The 20359-nt window shown below is 34.9% G+C and overlaps 1 protein-coding gene across 2 annotated transcripts; it reads right to left on the bottom strand.

Annotated features, from left to right (window-relative positions):
* Nucleotides 1–285: 285 nt before the first annotated feature.
* Nucleotides 286–13894, bottom strand: LOC145785723 (uncharacterized). Of its 2 annotated transcripts, none has more exons than XM_082597416.1 (5): nt 13496–13894; nt 9588–9710; nt 4933–5081; nt 4190–4255; nt 286–1534 (listed from the first exon to the last, which is right to left on the bottom strand). In XM_082597416.1, the coding sequence occupies exons 1-5, from the start codon at nt 13689–13691 to the stop codon at nt 1481–1483; spliced, it is 588 nt and encodes a 195-aa protein (XP_082453542.1). In that variant the 5' UTR covers nt 13692–13894; the 3' UTR covers nt 286–1480. The 2 variants fall into 2 exon arrangements, with proteins under 2 accessions (XP_082453542.1, XP_082453543.1); XM_082597417.1 differs by having other exon boundaries at nt 4196–4255.
* Between the last annotated feature and the right edge of the window lie 6465 nt (nt 13895–20359).

The following is a 20359-nucleotide window of genomic DNA, read 5'->3' as shown; positions in this document are numbered from 1 at the left end:
AGTGAGTCTTTCTAGTAGTGAGTTGGGTAGTGAGTCCTTCGTCGGGTAGTGTGTCGGGTCCTTCTAGAGGGGTAGTGAAAGGGGGGGGGGGGTGGCTAATTTTTTTTAAATTTTCTGCTCGCTACTCTCCTGATTTCAGAAACCTATTATTGTTACAATTTACATATAATGTTTCTGAATATAGATATTTTTTTAATTTAAACTGAATCACTAATTTCATGGACACGTCAATATATAAAGGAAAAATTCTGGAACATAACCTATTATAAATCGACTCCGATCCTCTCATATGACCGAAATGGGAACGATTTATTTGCATTTTCACTGTACAATCTACTGTAAGTCAACGACACAAAAGGTCATAAAAAAAAATTCCTTGACCTTCAGAGGAACAACTTATGTTTCATGCAATATCTGTGAAGAACATTATTTTTTTGATTACATAATAATACGAAATGGTTGAAATTGTCATAAAATTGCTTTAATTTTTTCTGCAGTTACTCGTCATCCGTATCAACACAACAAGCAGTTGAAAGTCAAACATAGATTTAAAAATAACATTATACTGTATAACGATTGCATAGAGTAATAATTTCTATGTCATGCAGCTTATTTAAAATAGTGTCGCATTCAAATAATAATAATTCTAGTATGCAACAATTGAAATCAGTCGAGGTTGAACTGCACAAAACAAAACTATTGTAAACACATTTTTGTCTCATTAAATTAATGAGGTTGACAGAGCAATCAAATACGCAATAAATTGCAATAAAAATTTTATTTAAACACATTACAAATAAAAAAGCTATTTTCTCATGACAATGACGATAGGACATGCCTTTTGCTTATGTATTACAATATAATTTAAATTTATTAACATAAATCAACCATGTTATATATTGCAAAGTTTTGAAACGTGGTTCTTTAGTTTCACTTCGTTTTACAACGCGTCAGATTATTCAAAAAGAAACATTTTAATAATATTTTTCAATCCCGCCTCCAAGAAGAACAATATCTTTTATACTGACAATAAAGTTACTTTGACAAATTCTGCATTGTCCCATAAACGTAACACAGAATACGCAAGTTAGTTGAAGTCATACACCTATTGGAGAATAAAGCACATTCTGCTACAACAATTACGTAGAACAATAATATAATTTATTATGTCATAGAGCCTACTTTGAATATCACTGTATCTAAAGAGTAATTTGCATCGTATATGACAGTTAGAGACAATCAAGATATGAATACTTAATTGATAACATCAACTATAGCCTAATTGATGTGATTCGATTTTACATAATTAAATCGCTATAAAAGTATTGATGAGATGTATAAAGTGAAACAAATTTCCATATGACAATGACAGAATGGTATAACAGTTTTTTTCAGATCATTTGCACATGCGACTGACTATACTTTAAAACAACATTCAACAGCTTAAATGCTTGGTACAGTTTTCAAAATGGTTTCGTATTTATTCATCAAACGTTGAATCAGCATATGATTTATTGTTCCACATATTGGTGGTCTGCAAAATTTGAAGTTTAATTGTTTAGCTTCTCCTAAAGAACAAAGATATAAGAATATAAAGCCGAGTCTCAGACTACAACTATAATAATTACTTCAATGATTACGACTTTGCATCTATGAATCCACTGCATCTGCCTGCTAATTGAAGAAGCACAGTAGTTTACAAATCTTTAAAGCGGTGATGTTTGTCGGTTGCTGACAGGGGCGGCGCCAGCCAAAATTGAGTGGAGTGGACAAAAATATTTCGAGGTAAAATGCTACCGTAACATATGGTCACTAAGATTACCGATTGCGAAGTAATTCACTGCAGCTCGGTTGTGAAATTTATTGAAAAATAAACAAAGGAAATTGAAAGGGGGTGAAAGCTTGTTTTCCTTTGAGCGCACTCTAAATTATGAACAAAAGAATAGAATGGAGCCAAACCCTCCCATTTTCTATGTGGTCCATGGAATTGCCGACTACGATCTTGATGTTAGCAAGCTTGTCGTTATATTATGTCATGGAGCTACTGCAATGATAGGCGGCCTCATAAAAATTTATTGGGTGGCCCCTAAACAGAATTTAAAAAAACTTACCTATTACCCAATAATGCCCATAGGCATAGGTTAAGAATCACTGCACTAAAGTTTTATTTTGCGCTCGCAAGTTAGCTTAAAAGCTTCCACCAATTTTTGAAGATCAGTGCTATCGGCAATGTCTCGCTCACTGCTGATCTGCACCAGATGTTCAAGTCTTTGTGATGACACGGCAGGTCGCAGATAATTGTTTATTGTCTTAACTTTGCTGTGGATACGTTCACAAGACGCCACAGTCATGGGCAAAGTAGCAATAATTTGAAACAAATGGCTGTACAAATGATTTAAGATCGTTTTGTCCACACAATTTCAAAAGTGAAGACAAACACAACCACGCGGTCTTGGTCAATCCACTTTGGTGTTTTTTAAATTCTAGTTTCCACTTGTGACAATTATAGCTGACCTCAAAAAAAGATCCTATTGCTGCCCAAACCGATTTTCATCGAAATTATACAATTTGACTAAATACTCAACTTTAGGCAAGTTTGATGGAGACAAGTGCGTGAAATAAAATGCAGCTGCATTTGACATTAATTCACATGCTTGATCCGAGTAACGCTTTTTAAGTTCATTTAGCATTCTGTCAAAGGGTAAAGAAAAATCTCTTTTTAACTTTTCTGTAATGGATTCAGATTCACTCCACGGAAGACTGTTGCAACCTATCAATAATATCTGACCATCTCGGCAATAGCTTGGTAGGTATAGCGGCACCGCTTAGCCGGCGTGGTGGTTTCACTGGTAATTTGATTTCTATCCGCAAACAGCGATGAGTTGAAAACCAATTTGTTAAAATCTTCCTCTGAACGCAGTGAGTCAAATGCTCTTGTCAAGTCGTTGATAGCAGCAACCCCAGTGGTGAGATCCATTTCTTCACTTTTTAAATAATCTGAAGCCTGTTTATTTAACGAAAATAATTTATGAGAAATAAGACTAGCAGTAACAAATTCAGTTTGCTTGACGAGGAACAACAAACCAGTAGCTACACCATTACCTTCGTTTGACATTTGTTGGAACATTGACAGCAGTGCTGGATATAGCTTACATTAATAACAACATCTAGATCATCTAAACCTGTAGACCATCTAGTAGCCTATCAGATAACGAGTGCAATGCAATTTTTCCAGACATGATTCCCTCCCTTTTCAAATGCTCTTTATACAAAAAATGTCTCTTGGGAGAACAGTCTAGCATAAAGTGGTAGATGTTACCAATTGTTTCAAAATTTTTTGACTGTCGCTACGTTTTCAACACTGTGCTCAAGCACAAGATGTAATCGGTGTGCAAAACAATGAAAATATACCGACAGTTTGACACCCGCTGCAACTAGGTGTTGCTGTGAACCTTCAATCCTTGCCTGACATGTTGGTGGCCCCATCAAAGCATTTGTCTATTAGGTCTTACAAAGCTTGTGTCTCAGCTGTGATAAAAGCCATCACCTCAAAATGGTAAAATTAGACTACAATCAATCAATACAACAGAGCGATAACAATTAAGATTCTTCATTTCTTCTTATGTCAATGCTGCAAAAGTAATTCATACGTAAGAAGCTGAAATTAATTTATGACGCAGTCACTAGGCCCCCCTAACCCCCTGCATACACCCCCAAGTTTTCTCATCGGATCTTGACAAATTACAAAATTGACCCTAAATAGGAGTGGGGTGGACATGTCCACCCCAGTCCACCCCGTGGCGCCGCTACTGGTTGCTGATGATGGTTACTGCTGAAACGTGCTTGCATATTGTTGCTGAAACTTACCACTGTATAAAACTAAAAGTTAAAGACTTAGCTGCCTGATGACATTCGTAAAGTCCAATACTACAGTATGTAATGTGTTTTACTTTCGGCCGCAAAGCAAACATGCTATTTTGTTCCATCATCAGTGATCATTGGTAACTACACAAACTCAAATGATAATGGTTTGTAATTTAATTTCGAAGTATTCTAATAGTTTGGTATATTTTTTTACTACTCCGTATTTTGGTGTATTTTCTTACCAAAAAGTTTGTATTCTTATGATAGTTTTTAATAAAAGATAAAACAAAAATACTGTATACTGTATAAATATAAACTGCATTACACTCACTGGAGATCCACCTTCTGGAATTGATGCCCGGAGACCCTTCAACTTGTGCCATTCATTTTTCTGCAAAAAGTTGAAAGTTCAACAAACAATAGAAATTGGATTAAGACTAACTGTTTTCTCTAAACTACATTTTTGTAACAAAGCTTTTTGTAGTTTGAACCATCAGGTCTAACCGTCCAACTATTGGGAATCGTAATATAACAACCTGAGCAAATAAGAGGTTATACGTTAATGTTTTAAAACATTATCGTGCTTTTTGTTTTTACCAACCTGTGCCACTGTAAAGAGGTTAATATGTGTGCCAATCAACTAAAGTCAATATCAATTAGGAAATTATTCCAATCATATTCCTTTATTCATCTAAAATGCAGATAAGCAACACCTTCCAGTTGTTAACTAACAAGTAAATAAGAGAGGAGGTCACTATGCTTATGTGATGCATCAATCTTAGAATTTCTGGCAGGGAAATAAACAAGCGAATCTAGCAAGTAGGTAGCCTATAGAAGGGTAGGCAATGAAAAAAAAACACTGACATGTCTAATAGGTCTACGTTAACCAATCTGACCTTACAAATACACCGTGACAAAAGTTACTTTTTATGTTTCAGTGGAGGCAATTGCCCCCTCCCCCGGTGAATTCTCCACTGCCTGACAGGGAGACAACGAAACGACTAGATGGTTTACATATCAGTTGGCATTTTAGCATCATGTCAATGTTTTGCTATCATAAACGCTTACATTTGCTGAGTAAAGATTTTCAGGTCTTTGTCTTGCACTTGGGCGCGTTTTTGATGCTTTTGGACGTGAACGGCGCGCGATGACGAAAATAAGAATGATTATTGTCAGCACCAGAACTCCACACACGATGACAATGACTAGCAGCCACGCTGGAACAATACTGTCGTGTTATTGGAGACTGCGTTTAAAACAATGTGATATGAAAATGTTGCAAAATATATTTTTGTTTTTACCAACCAATTTTACACATGGTTTCAAATGGTTCTACAACTGACTTTTTGTAAGCTGTGCCATGGCCCACTGCAGATAAGGCCAGATTTGTCACATTTTGAAGGATTTTATTAACAGGCTGACTCAAATTGTCTTAAACATTGCAGTTTCTACAACTAAAGTTCTTTCAGAAAATATTGTAAGAGGGTAACAAACATTTCCTTTATTAGTAATAAGTATTTAAAGCTTTGTACGATATCGTGAGCTTTCTTTGAGTTGATTGATAGTTATTAATCTTCATAAATGTCAACTGTAATACGAAATGAAACCTTTATCAGAAGTAGTTTTCTCCAAACCATCAACATTAACGTAAACGGAGAAAATAAACATTTTCTACAATTCAGTAGATTGTTTCTGATCTTTACTCAATGCACATTATAAAAAAATACGTCTTGACAGGGCCATTGAGTGCATAATTGGGCCCGGTACCAAGCCAAACTCCGGGTCCCCTCAAAGTTTCAATTGGCAATGCACAAATAAATATACGTACGATCTGAATTTCTCTTTCACAAGTTTACTTTTTCTGCATAATTAGTGCAAACTATTATTTATCACATAGGTCCTCACAACAAGTACGGTGTGTGGAAAAAATAACATACATAAAATAATAACCGTTTTAAATACGTTTGCCTGCAGAAATGACAAACTTTAGAAAAGACCCTGAATACTTGGTGCAAAATAACATACGTCTTTCTTTAGCATACACACAACACGACTACAAAAATAATTGCCAATGCAGCAGCCAAAAGAAAGACCATGAAATTGTAATGATAAATGTTTATCAGGGGTGTAGTCAGGGGGCGAGCAAAGGGAGCAATTGCCTCCCCTTGAAATATTTTAAAGTAACATTTCACACTCTATTACAGGATCATTTGACAAAGTTTTACTATCGATTTTGGCTGAAAGAATGGCAATTTTAAGATATATTTTAAAAAAATTTCTGGGGGAGGACCCCAGTGAGTGCTCCACCTTCGATAAAACTCGTTGCCACTCCAGGCTCACTCACATATGAAAAAATACTTATTTGCCACCCCTGAAATTTTGTGCTGGCTGCACCCCTGATATTATATTTCATAGCCTACGTAAAATTTCAAGATTAATACTCGGTCTTGCTTCACACCATCACATACACCAAAGGGATGAGAATTATGGTATCCCTACTTTACAATCATACATTGTTTTGCATAAAAATACAAGAATTGTACAAATATCATCGGATCATTGAACAAGCTTTGAAAACTTTACTTGGTCAAATTTATTTGAACAGTCTAAACATATAGTACAGTAAATAAGTGTAGGCAATGGGTTTAGCAAAATGCAAGATAGTTAACCTATTGATTTTAAAAAATACACTTACAGAAGTTGAAGCCAAACTGATTGTCAGTCATACATAAAAAGACTCTATTTATGAAAAACAAAATCCTTAAAAATTGTTGAATGTCATGTTGGCAAATGTGTTTGGGCTATCACAATAACTACTGTTGTCTTTGTTGCTTTTCACAGCGCGTACAATTTCAGAATACATGCAATAATTAGGTGCAAGTCCATTGTCCAAGATACATTGAAGAAATGACTAGAAAAAGGTAACATACAAAAATCATAAGATGGATTAATACTCTCAGTTGTGGTACCCAGCTGATTAATTAATACCAATTTTTTAACACATTGTTTTGAACATATCTACAACGCAAAGGTAAAAAAACCAACAAAGGTATATAATCATCACGTTCCTATCTTGTAGGAGGGTTTGGATACAATGCATCATTGTTCATCACGAAGAGCACTTCTTAGTCTTACAGCATTTTTATAACAAAAGTAGAACACTCCTAATGCAGTAAGCTACATACTCACCATGGCACTGAGGTTTAACACCAAGGTCTACTGAAATCTGTACATGCCAACAATACCAGCTCCACCAGTCACTCTAACTCCATCAACGGATAACGAGAGAGGTGAACAGGTGGTAGACAAAAACTTTCTAATTACTTTTATGTTCATACTTGTCACTTAAATACTTTTGTAGTGAGTATAAATTCTTTCAACTTTGTCTTGTTTTGAAGTTGTTCTTGAACTCCTTGTGTGTTTGCTTCTTGTTTTTATATGTGGCAAAGCTTCTTTTATTAATGAAGTAAAACCTGGTCAAATGCTGAGTCATTTTCAAACCACTGATATTTTATTAAAAAATTGGAATGTCTTTCTACCACCAGAAAGTGGTCCATCAACAATCACCATGAATATGCTTAAAAGCAACTTCATTCCTTTGTTCAACATCACACAACTGAACTTTCCCTTATATTTTTCTGTTCTTTTTTTGATGAATGAACTTTCCACGAAAGGACACAATCATTTAAATACAAAATTATAACTTTCAAAAATGTTTGTAATAGCCCTGATTAACTGTAACAGCAAAAATTTTGCATCTAAATGGTGATTGCTATGAACTACGAATAAAACTAGATAAAAGTTTTCGCTAAGCACCATGTTATAACGAGGATTTTTAAAAGTACCCCACTTTTGAGACGATGTTTCAGCCTAACACTTACCAGCAAAAAATAAACTTGTTGCTTCAGGATGTTCACAAACAAGTTTAATTAAAAAAGCAATGGCATTTAAAAAAGTTTTTTCTAGTAGACTCACTTTTTAACATATCGATCATGTATTTTTGTTTTTAAAAACACAGCTCCTAAATGTCAAAAAGCTGTTTATGGTAAATATAACACAGTAGTACTTTGTTGGCTATTGTTGCCGCAAAAGTGTTTTAACTTGTAAAAACATTAATGATTTTGTTAGATTTGTTTCAATGTTAATATTATGTTAAGATTAACTTGATTGAGTAGTCTTTGACCCATTGTAGATTTAAAAGCATTTCTAACTCCTTCAATCCTATTTATTTCCAGTAGATTTAGTCTAAGTCTAAATTACCATAGTCCAAGTCTAAATTACCATGTTGCACCGGTATATCGCGATTTCGGGTATTGAACCATTTTCAGTGTCACACAACTCCATAACCAGCACATTAAAATTTACAGCAGTTCAGTTTACAAAAAGGTTAAATAAAAATGACTGTGGCTATCATTCCCATACAAGGGTTGCCAGACATGGAATTCTGCCCAATTTTGAGAAAATACCGTTAGCCTACGTTAAATTGCCCACTCCATTTTTTTTTATAAAGTGTAGCACACTGCAAAAACTTAATCCAAATACAGTCAAGTTACTACAATTTTTCATGCATATTACAAAGTATTTGACTTGCGATAACTTGAAAAGATCCAGTGTCTAAATATACCGTACTTGGAGCAAAACTAAAGTTCTTGATTTTTTGTTATTACAGTGCAGTGTTAAACACTTGTCATGCAGCCACTTTAAAAATGTGGGCATAAAAAGATCTGGGGGCTTGATTTAATTCTTTCAATTCTGATCACTTTCACAAAAGCATGGCTAATAAAACCTATTGAGAGACAAATGTCATTTTGAATAAACCATGCCATAATAGCAACCACAAAAATGACTGCAATGATGAATGATGAGTTTTTTCATGATGAAATCAGCACCTGTCAGTAAGGCAATTAGGCATACTTTAAAGCTTGGAAAAACTTAAAAGGTATAGTTTTTGCATAGTCAAAATAAAACATTCATACTTGTTTGACATATCATTGGGCTATGTTAGCTAAACCAGTAGACACTAGACAAGGCACTCTAACAGCTGCAAGGTATTACGGTATCTGTTAAACATACCCAAAGATTAAATTGGTGAATGCCTAACCTATTCTGGTATACCTATGCCTGTTGAACTGCCCAGGTACTTTTCAGTTTTAACTATCAACTAAGCAGCTTCAAAAAGAAAACAGACCCATCCCAGTGGTTTGAACTGCTGGACTTGGCTGGGTTGCATTGATCAAAAGTCTCACCAAATAGCCAGTTGAGTATGTGGGAGTGGCAAATAAATCATGTTTAGTTAACTCTAGTTAAAATAACAATAACACATAAACTTTTTATCAATCAACTGCTTTTAACTTTTCTTTAGCAATCGCTATCTTTTCGAGTATCCTGCCACATTTTGCCAGCAACTCAGACTGTTAATATTTCAAAGAAAAATGTGACAAATCAGGCCAGACACTAGAGGGGGCCATGGCTGTGCTTAGTATTACCAAGAAAGAATCGGGTAGTTAGCTTACTCGCTGAAACTACATTGAAATAACGGTGGAATAAATAATTGTCAATGAGTTACTTGATGGTTTCATTGAATCATAATGACAAATGATCAAAAGAAACCTCAGAGTTATTGTACAAATTAAACTGCAGTATATGTATGGCCTAAAACAGTTAGTTATTCATTTAGTTTACAGATCGTTGAAAATTTGCGATAAGAAATTTTAGGCACTTACGATTATAGCAATTGTGTCCTTGAAATCCAAACATGCATTTACACGTGCCTACATTTTCATTGCCATCTGGATGACACCAACCAAATGGGGCATTGCAATCCGAATTCGAAGTACATATTTTTTCTATAAAATATTAGTGATTCAATAAACTGTTCGGACATGACGACATGACATTCTCTGCATGACACGCTGTATTATCGTTTGTCTAGCAGTAGTTGCAGCATTCATCTGATGAATATGAAAGTATGCACAGTATGTAAAAACAGAAACATGCTACTGTAGTTGTTTTGTTGTGTCACTGTAACATACAAAGTTGCTATTTGCTCTGAGGATGCGCATTGCGCATTCTCATGGTGCGCGAAACGTCAGTGAAACAATAAAACAACTTTTGTGTTTCTGCTTTTACATTCGCATCCATCGGATGAATGTTGCAACTACAGCTACAGTAGAAAGGTGATGTTTTTGACGAACACCCAAACATTTTAGTACACTGTATATTACTATTAACCCTTTCAGTGCGTGTACCCGGTGTTACCAGGTATAGCAACATGTCGGTGAAATGCGTGTACCTGGTAATACCGGGTAGTCAGCTAAAACCTTGTTAAAGCTAGTTATTGACTTGCACGCGCCAGCTTGGCTTGTTTCTATGCACTAGAAGTTATTTGTAGCTGTTTAAAAACGTCAAACTTTAAAATGTCGGGGAGCAATGTGCGAGGTAGTCGATTCAGTACGGAGGAAGCGGTAGGTCAGATTTTTGCTGACACAGACAGCGAGGACAATTTTGATATTGCTGATAGTGAAGTTTCGTTTCCGCATGTTGACTATGACAGCCCGGGGAGTGATTGGGAATGTGATTTGAATGATTTTTATGATTTACATCTTGACGATAGATCCATGGATGTGTCTCCCGATTATGATGAAGAGGGTGGTCGTCGTCGTCGTGTGAGCTTCTGGGGCCGAGAGTCTATCCTTTTACCACCCCAGATTTACGATGTTCCCAGACTACACTGGAAGGCTACTAGAGAGCAGCCAGTCTATGGTTTCATCATCCATGACACGCAGACCTTCCACTCCATTAGATGGCTTGAAGACGGAACAGTCATTGATGATGTGGTCTGCGGTCTGTTCCTCGGCACCACAGTCACAGGAGGAGGAAGAGTTCATTCCCCGTTGGTGCATGGTTGAGCGGAAAAGCCCGACGCCCGTACGAAGACGGTTGAGGCGCACCCATGCCTGTCTTGGTAGCCTTAGGCCGATGGGGCGTGTGTCGGCGTCGGAGCTAAACGAATAGAGTCTGGTGGCGCTTGACTTCCATTCAGAACTCCATTTATGGTCCGCCCAAGTAGCCGCATTTATGGTCCGCCCAAGTTTGCCCTGACTGTCCAAGCCAGCCAGGCTTGCATGCAGATAAAGTTCAGTTCAGTTCAGTTCAGTTCAGTTGTTTTTTTATTTCTGACCATCATATCAAAACAATACACGTCAACATAGCAAAGGTCAAGAAAAAGGTAGAAGCGACAAAACGCGAACGTTAAAACGTGCTTGTGATAAGATTGTTTTAGGGTTTACTACATAAAATTGGATTATTCTGTAGCTGCACCCAGGGCCGGATTTAGCTGATGGGGTCCGGGGGCTTTTTTAGATCGGGGGCCCCCGTGCAAAATTTTTTTAGCTCCGTCGGCGAGAAAAAACACCTCTACGTGTACAGTAGCAGTAATCCAGCACTGGACAACATTTTGCAGAAACTTAAAAGGCCGAAAAAAAAATAATAACACAAAATTACATTTTTTCTACATCGGGGATCCCTTCAAAAGGGGGGCCCGGGGCACCTGCACCCTCTTCCCCCTCCCTAAATGCGAGCCTGGCTGCACCTTATGAAAAAAAACAGAGATTCATTAGACGTAGGCCTATAGCCTACGAGTAAATGTCCAAATTATGCTCTCACCAAACTCAACAGCCTGAAGTTTGTACTGTGAAGGAAAGCAAAGACATTTATTGAAAAGGGTAGGCACTTTAACATTACCCACTCGTCGAAAAGCGTACTCGCGATTCAGCTGATTTCAGTCATGTGTCTCGACACGTGATATTCTGATCGAAAAATTTTAATACAAAGAAATTTAACTGAATGCTTCGCTACAACCAGCGTTGCCTAATTGTTAGGGCAGAGGAGTAGTAATTTCGATTTCGTGGGTTCGATTCCCACCCTCTGCTGATACTATTTTTTCTTCTGCAACTGAACTGAGTGCAAGAAGGATCTTAATGGCTGCAATCAATGGAGTTTATAAGGAAAATTGTGACTAAAACACAAAGTAATTTCACATTGAAAAGCAGGCACTCTTCGACGAATGGGTGATGTTAAAGTGCCTACCATTGAAAAGCATTAGCCTGTGTGATAGAAGACTACAATCACTATGTAGCCTACAAACTATAACTATTTTTCAATGTATCTTTCATTTTTTACATGGTATTCTATGGTTCTTTTTGTCCGTTTTGTGTATTTTTATCCATTTTCAGTAAACAACAAGACATTCCAACAACATTTTACTAGAAAAAAACTTTTTTTACAGATTTTCTAAAAATTGAAGCATCTAAAATGGCTGCCACGAAGTCACGTGACAATCTATCTGTGTAAAATTTTAAAATTTTCCTTTTTTTTATTAGTTCAACCATTTTTTAAATCCAAAACACAAAAGAAATTTTTAAAAAGCTTTAATAGGAGCTTATTTTTTTCACATTTATTATGAAATGCATATTTTTTTCTAATTTTTTTTTTTTATTTTATTACTTTTTTTACCAGTTTCATTTTTTAAATGTTATTCAGTAATTGATTTTGTTCGTTTTGTGTATCTTTATACATATTTAGTAAGCAAAAAGACTTTCTAACTACATTTCATTACAAAAAAAATGTTTTCTTCACAAATTTCACAAAAATGAAAAAATCCAAAATGGCTGCCATAACGTCACGTGACAATCTAACTGCCCAAAACTCTAAAATTTTGCCTCTTTTTATTAGTCCAACCTTTTTTAAAATCTAATACACAAAATAAATTTTCAAAAAAGCTCTTGTAGTACTTTTTGCACATTCATTTAAAAATGCATATTTTTTCCTAAAAAAAAGCTTATCACAGGGACTAGACATACCTATAGAAGCGAAAGGGTACTGAACTGTCATGAAATATTGTATGCTGCAATCTCACTACAGAAATAAATCAATAACTGCAAAATAATCTGCATGCTAAAAAAGGGTGTCCGACGTTTTTTCGTAAACAGTTGTTCGTAAAACAATTGTTCGTAAGCAATTGTTCGTATACCAATTGTTCGTAAAATTAATTCTTCGTGAAACAATTCTTCCTAAAGAATTTTTTCGTGCATGCAGTTGAAATTTGATGCATACGAAGAGATGCTTTACGAAGAATAATTGTTTTACGGATTTCATTTTACGAACAACAGTTTACGAACAATTATTTTACGAACAACTGTTTACCAGCAATTGTTTTACGAACAATTGTTTACGAACAATTTGCCTATAACTCTTAAAAAGATGATGCTACTTTTTCAACATTTAAACCTGCATTTATTTAATTGGATGTATACTGAAAGTGATGGGCACTTGGTCACATACCCACAAAAACACTGACAATTTTTGTTTTCATAACTAAAAACGAATTTCATCTGCACTTAAATTGCATTATAGTAACATATTCCAGCAGCATTTACAATAGATCATATCAGTATCACTTTTCCGGGCCACCACAAAAAATTCAGATGTTGCAAGCAAACGAAACTTCGTCTTATTTAAACTAACCTTTTTTATTATCATTTCAATCAAGTTTGAAAGTCACCTCGCATCTTTGTACGTGTGTAATATAACAAATATGCGATGTAATTATAAGGCATCTCACAGAACTTACCTGTACAATATCTTACTTCGTCTTGTGCTGTGACATATTCTTCTAAACATTGGCAAGCAGCACGTCCATCAACACTGACACACACAGTGGTCTGATTATCGCAGTATTGATCCAATGAAGAGCACACTACATCGTCAGCAGCTGTGTGATCAAATTCTTTGGTTATCATCCGGTATCTATCAGATATTTTATACATTTTTGGAAAGCAAGAGATGTCTGAATAGTAAACACAATGTAAATTTTGAGGAAGTGATTTTTAATAAACACTTATTTTGAAAATATCTTGAACAACTTTAAAGAAAAGTATTTTGAACTACTGGGCGCAATCTTGCAGAAAGGTCTTCATTTAATGTTCAATTTAGTCACATAGTCTTTTTGATTATTTGCGTTATCCGTTGCTCCTTCAAAACTGGTGTAGAATCGTTAAAAAACTGTTTCTTTTCAATAGTCAAACAATCTATGGTTACAAGTGCGCAATTAAGTTTCATTTGTGTCAGTTTCAGAATAAATGTCTTCATTCAGCAAATAATCAATAGCCAAATATGCAGTTGTTACATCCAGCATTTTGAATTGATTGTAGAGGATTTATTGTAAATAAAGTTGTTCCATTGTCTAGTTCAATTTCACAACTTTCCTCAGCAATATTGCACTGCAAAACAAATAAAACAATCGTAAGTAAAACTTCTATTTCTACCATAATATGAAGGTTTTCAATAAAAAAGTGAGAGGTTTATCAGCCCATATGACATTGTCCTGTTAAACAATTATTTACGGTACGAATTTAGGCTATTAGCATCGTAGAAGAAAAGCTAGGCTAATTAAGCTAATATAATCATGTTTACTATACAGGAAGGTTTTGACTTGTATATGTATTCCGCATTATTTTAAATTAATCAATAAAAAAATATTACCTCCAAAGTACAGCACACTTGCACAGGCAATTTTGTAAAGAAATACAATGCACCACTTTCCAGTGACGAGATAATACAGAATTATAATTCATATAGTTGAGTGTGCGTATATTATTTTTTTAGACCTTTTTGTTTATCATGCAAGCAGAGGTTACCTTATACTGATCTTGGAGGGACTCCGCAAACCAGATAGGGATTATGTATTCAACTGTTCCAGATTTGGTGGAGTAAATTAACTCATAAGTCCAAATATTGTTTTCATGTTCGTCGCTAACATCCACTCGCACATAACCAGTTGAATCAGAATATACAGTTTCAAGCTGAAATGAATTCATACAATTTGCTATCTTGTGCAATCAATTCAATTCTACAACAAATTTAGCCTTTTTTGCTTTTAGGTTTTAACTTTACCCTACAATAAAATCAATGTTTTACACAAAAACAAGAAAATGCGAGAGACACATCAGTCGATATGAAGGTAAATGTTCGAAACCAGAGTTTGGTGATTTGAAAAACCGATTTGAAAACTCGGCATTGAGACTAGTTTTGTTCTCAAAAGCTTATTTTTATTGCACCAGGAGCCGCACAGATGCTTGGGAAACAAGTTTCAGACAAGACCGTGAAGTCCGCCCAAAACTACTGAACAAGACTTCGATTGTGCAGCCAACTTCTTGCATGGCTGATTATTCAATCACAAACTACAAATCAGCGACCTAAATTGCACCATTTTGGCTTCAAGCTTGAACCCATATGTTCGCAATATTATTCGGCTTGACTTACAAAATCTTGTACTGTTGTTTTACTGAGATCTTTTGTTCTTGTATTTTCATTTTCAGTAAGTATAAATAGCTTTCCTCCAAATATTAAGCCTGAAAATGAATAGAATGAAAGCAGAAATGATACAGTTAATGATTTAGGCTAGACTAAGCAACAGTGTAAGTTGCAAAAAAAAATTACGAATTAAAATACTTTTCGTAATGCATGTATTTAAACAGTTTTTAAATTGAATAATTTAATCAGTAGTTTTATTTTTGTGGTTTGACCTTTTCATGGAAGCATCTAAAAATACTTACACAATGTTACAAATAGAGACAATCATCATAATAGAAGCAATTTTTTCTATTACCATCGTAAGCATTCCACTTAAGTTTTAGTTCCAAACCAAAATTTTTCACTTAGGCTACAACAGTAACTAAGGTTGCAAACTCAAGCAATCATGTTTTCTTTAGATTCACAAAGCATCTGTAAAGTTATGTTTAAGTTAATCTCTTTATTATGGTGTTGCATCTTGTCAAAATTAAAGAGCTTGAGCTCGTTCAAACGTTTTTCTATTAAGACTTCAGGGATTTCGTTTTTATTTCAAGCTGGAATCCGTGCAATACATCAAGTGTTTCAAATTTGATTTTGCTGGTCTGAATGTAGTAATAAAACAAATTAAACTGGTTTACTTAGCCTACTACTTAGTAACTTAAATTGCAAGAATATTTAACAAATGTTGCATCTTATATAAAAAGAGCGTGTTCTTAAACATGTTAGATTCTATTAATGTGAGTTACATATTACAGAACGCACTAAATCATACTATAGTAGCCGACTTTATGACAAAAATGCAGTTGGTTTCAGCATTTGACATCGTTACATACAAAACACATCTTTTTTCCACTTTCTAGAAGTTGAAATGGACTTTACCTTGAAGGCAAATCGTTGGCTCTGACGTGCTGTCTGCATAGAATCCAGGTTTGCAAAGACATTCATAAGAAAGGTCTTTGTCTTTGCACCAGCTTTGAGAATCCGTACATGGATCGCTTTCACAAGTAATCTTTTCTACGATTAAAATAAAAATTGAGTTGGAAATTTTAAAACCGTTTCGTTAAAATTCTAGAAAGGTTTTCTAAGTAACAAACAAAAATAAAACATTACTACTGTATACTTATTGTGATGACATAACGGTTTCTCAAAACTTACGGTATTGCTATTAGGCTATGTCACCTATACAGTACATGTATATCAAAAAGGAGCTTTTTTTTCAAAATTAGTCCTTTGCAAAATGCAAACAACATTCTTTCAACCTTGATTAATTTAGCGTTTTATCTATTTAACACACAAAATCTCATCTGTCCATTGTACTTTTGGTTCTTGTATGCTTTATATTCATTATTCTTTTTATACGTTTGTAAACAAGCAACACAGCCTACCTTTTTACATACCGTTGAATGTGCTTCTTGTAACGTTAAACCAAACTTATCGCTTAGTTTGCTTTGAAGCACAAAAAGTTGCTATGCAAAAAATAAATAAATAAATGGATATTTAGGTAAAGGTAAAGGTCCCATACTCAGATAATGAGCTTTGGGGAATGAGAAGATAAGGTTCTCATTGTACTAAGCCTTCGGCACTAACGAGAGTAGGGTGGCCAGTTCCTTTCTCTCGGCCTCCTTTACTTTAGCAACTACGCCCACCCAATTTATTACATCCTGGGTAGAGGTGAGCGGTGTTTTTCAACAACCAGCATAAGCCGTGAGTCGAACCAGGTTTGCATAATTGGAAAGCCAACGCCTTATCCGTTGCGCCATCCCACCGCAAATGGATATTACTTATCAAATAAGATTGTGATTTTCAACAGTTTTTCTTTTTTCACGAAACAACAGTGTTCTGCTGAAAAATATTTGCAGATGTGTGCGAAGTGTCACAACTCTCAAACGATTCATTAATTTACTCACGAAATTGTCCACTTCTTTAAATGAAATTAAACAAATTTACAACCTTGCTGCTTCAAACACAACGATGGTTTAAAAATTTAATTTAATTTTTCTCTTTTGGTTCAAGTCATTTTAATATTTTTAACTAATAACTTTGCTTTTTTTCGTTTGTACACTAAAGCAATTTTTCAGTTGGAAGCTAAGAATTAAAACGACACAAATAAAATGCCAATTAAAACGACTCGGCCAATTAAAACGACACAATTAAAATGCACCAACACAAAGGAAACACTGCAAAATACAAAGAAAGTGACTTTAATTATCAGGTTTTACATGTGTCAAAAATTATTTAGAAAATTTACCTGAAAGTCAAACAAAATTTTATTTCATTTTTTATGTTGTTTTGTGCAGAAATAAAATAATCAAATCAACTTTTAAATAACTTTTTTTAGAAGAATTTGTTTCGTTTGGTACGAAATGGATTTATTTCGAACAACTGGGTAGTCGTATCAATTTCAATTTGAAGGTATTGGAGTTCTGAAGCCGTAACTTATTGACATTGTGATCTATTGTTTCTACGTTTTCCCATGTGTCCTGTCAGATGTAGCAAAATTGATATTGTAATCAAAGGACTGAAAAACTTAGTTATTACTTTGCACTGAATTACATTGCACTCTCTTTGATTAATCAACGAATATTTATTAACTAACGCTTTATTGACATTAAGTATTTGATTTTTTTCCGATTGAAGCAATGAGAGAGCTGTGTATAATGTCTTCAATGCATCTTTTTAGTAATTTCTTTAAATTGCAATACGCACTACTGTGTAATGAAAAAAATGCCAAAAATTGATACAAGAGTTTGGAATATTTTTCTTCAGGTGCCTTTTTTTTGCAATTATTAAAGTTACTGATTTATCACAAAACTCGAAAGAAAATTGGCTTCCATCTTCTCGTGTTAAAAGTTAATGGCAATACATTCTTATTTTGGAAATTGTCAACTTGACCATTTTTGACCTTGGCACTTCTAAATTAATAAAATGAGAAATGTTAGGAAACATACCAAAGCAGTCAAAGCCATCTCCTGCCCATCCTTCATTACAAACACAAACGAAACTACCTTGTGTGTTACCGCACTTCGCATTATCGTTGCAAGGTGATGATTCGCATTCGTTTATATCTGCAAAGCAAGTCTTATGTAATGTTGTGTCCGCCTTAATCATGCAAGACTGGGCAAACATTTAAAAGGATAATAGAGGCTGACGTGAAGAAAGCTTCGCTTTGCCACTTTTGCACTTTTTTTTGTACAATTATTAAAGTTACTGATTTACCACACAACTCAAAAAAAATAGGCTATTATCTTTTTTTGTTGAGTTAATGGCAATATAATCTTATTTTGGAAATTGACAACTTCACCAGTTTTGAACTTGGCACTTCTAAATTAATAAAATGAGAAATGTTAGGAAACATACCAGTGCAGTTGAAGCCATCTCCTGTCCATCCTTCATTACAAGCACATTCGAAACTGCCTTGTGTGTTATTGCACGTCGCATTATCGTTGCAAGGTGATGATTCGCATTCTCCTATATCTGCAAAGTAAGTCTTATGTAATGTTGTGTCCGCCTTAATCATGCAAGACTGGGCGAACATTTAAAAGGATAAAAGAGGTTGACGTGAAGAAAGCTTCGCTTTGCCACTTCCGCACTTTTTTTTGTACAATTATTAAAGTTACTGATTTACCACACAACTAAAAAAAAATAGGCTATTATCTTTTTTTGTTGAGTTAATGGCAATATATTCTTATTTTGGAAATTGACAACTTCACCAGTTTTGAACTTGGCACTTTTAAATTAATAAAATGAGAAATGTTAGGAAACATACCAGTGCAGTCAAAGCCATCTCCTGTCCATCCTTCATTACAAACACAAACAAAACTGCCTTGTGTGTTATTGCAATTCGCATTATCGCTGCAAGGTGATGATTCGCATTCGTTTATATCTGCAAAGCAAGTCTTATGTAATGTTGTGTCCGCCTTAATCATGCAAGAGTGGGCAAACATTTAAAAGGCTAAAAGAGGCTGACGTGAAGAAAGCTTCGCTTTGCCACTTTTGCACTTTTTTTTGTACAATTATTAAAGTTACTGATTTACCACACAACTCAAAAAAAAATAGGCTATTGTCTTTTTTTGTTGAGTTAATGGCAATATAATCTTATTTTGGAAATTGACAACTTCACCAGTTTTGAACTTGGCAAATCTAAATTAATAAAATGAGAAATGTTAGGAAACATACCAGTGCAGTTGAAGCCATCTCCTGTCCATCCTTCATTACAAGCACATTCGAAACTGCCTTGTGTGTTATTGCACGTCGCATTATCGTTGCAAGGTGATGAACCGCATTCGCCTATATCTGCAAAGTAAGTCTTATGTAATGTTGTGTCCGCCTTAATCATGCAAGCCTGGGCGAACATTTAAAAGGATAAAAGAGGCTGACGTGAAGAAAGCTTCGCTTTGCCACTTCTGCACTTTTTTTTGTACAATTATTAAAGTTACTGATTTATCACAAAACTCAAAAAAATAGGCTATTATCTTTTTTTGTTGAGTTAATGGCAATATATTCTTATTTTGGAAATGGACAACTTCACCAGTTTTGAACTTGGCACTTCTAAATTAATAAAATGAGAAATGTTAGGAAACATACCAGTGCAGTTGAAGCCATCTCCTGTCCATCCTTCATTACAAACACATTCGAAACTAGCTTGTGTGTTATTGCACGTCGCATTATCGTTGCAAGGTGATGATTCGCATTCGTTTATATCTGCAAAGCAAGTCTTATGTAATGTTGTGTCCGTCTTAATCATGCAAGACTGGGCGAACATTTAAAAGGATAAAAGAGGCTGACGTGAAGAAAGCTTCGCTTTGCCACTTCTGCACTTTTTTTTGTACAATTATTAAAGTTACTGATTTATCACAAAACTCAAAAAAAGGCTATTATCTTTCTTTGTTGAGTCAATAGCAATATATTCTTATTTTGGAAATTGACAACTTCACCAGTTTTGAATTTGGCACTTCTAAATTATTAAAATGAGAAATGTTAGGAAACATACCAGTGCAGTTGAAGCCATCTCCTGTCCACCCTTCATTACAAGCACATTCGAAACTGCCTTGTGTGTTATTGCACGTCGCATTATCGTTGCAAGGTGATGATTCGCATTCGTTTATATCTGCAAAGTAAGTCTGATGTTAGGCTATGTCCGCCT

The sequence above is a fragment of the Aplidium turbinatum genome, chromosome 16 (genome assembly GCF_918807975.1).
Source record: "Aplidium turbinatum chromosome 16, kaAplTurb1.1, whole genome shotgun sequence".
In the NCBI taxonomy this organism is placed as follows: Eukaryota; Metazoa; Chordata; class Ascidiacea; order Aplousobranchia; family Polyclinidae; genus Aplidium; species Aplidium turbinatum.
This window is presented reverse-complemented; position numbering and strand designations above follow the sequence as displayed.

Bases quoted from the DNA above. Each gene is read 5' to 3' on its own strand.
- LOC145785723 (XM_082597416.1), bottom strand. From the start codon at position 13,691: ATGTATAAAATATCTGATAGATACCGGATGATAACCAAAGAATTTGAT. The intron at 9,711-13,495 runs GTAAGTTCTGTG...AATATTTTATAG, and splicing joins CGAAGTAAGATATTGTACAG to AAAAAATATGTACTTCGAAT. The intron at 5,082-9,587 runs GTAAGTGCCTAA...GTATTGTTCCAG, and splicing joins AGGACACAATTGCTATAATC to CGTGGCTGCTAGTCATTGTC.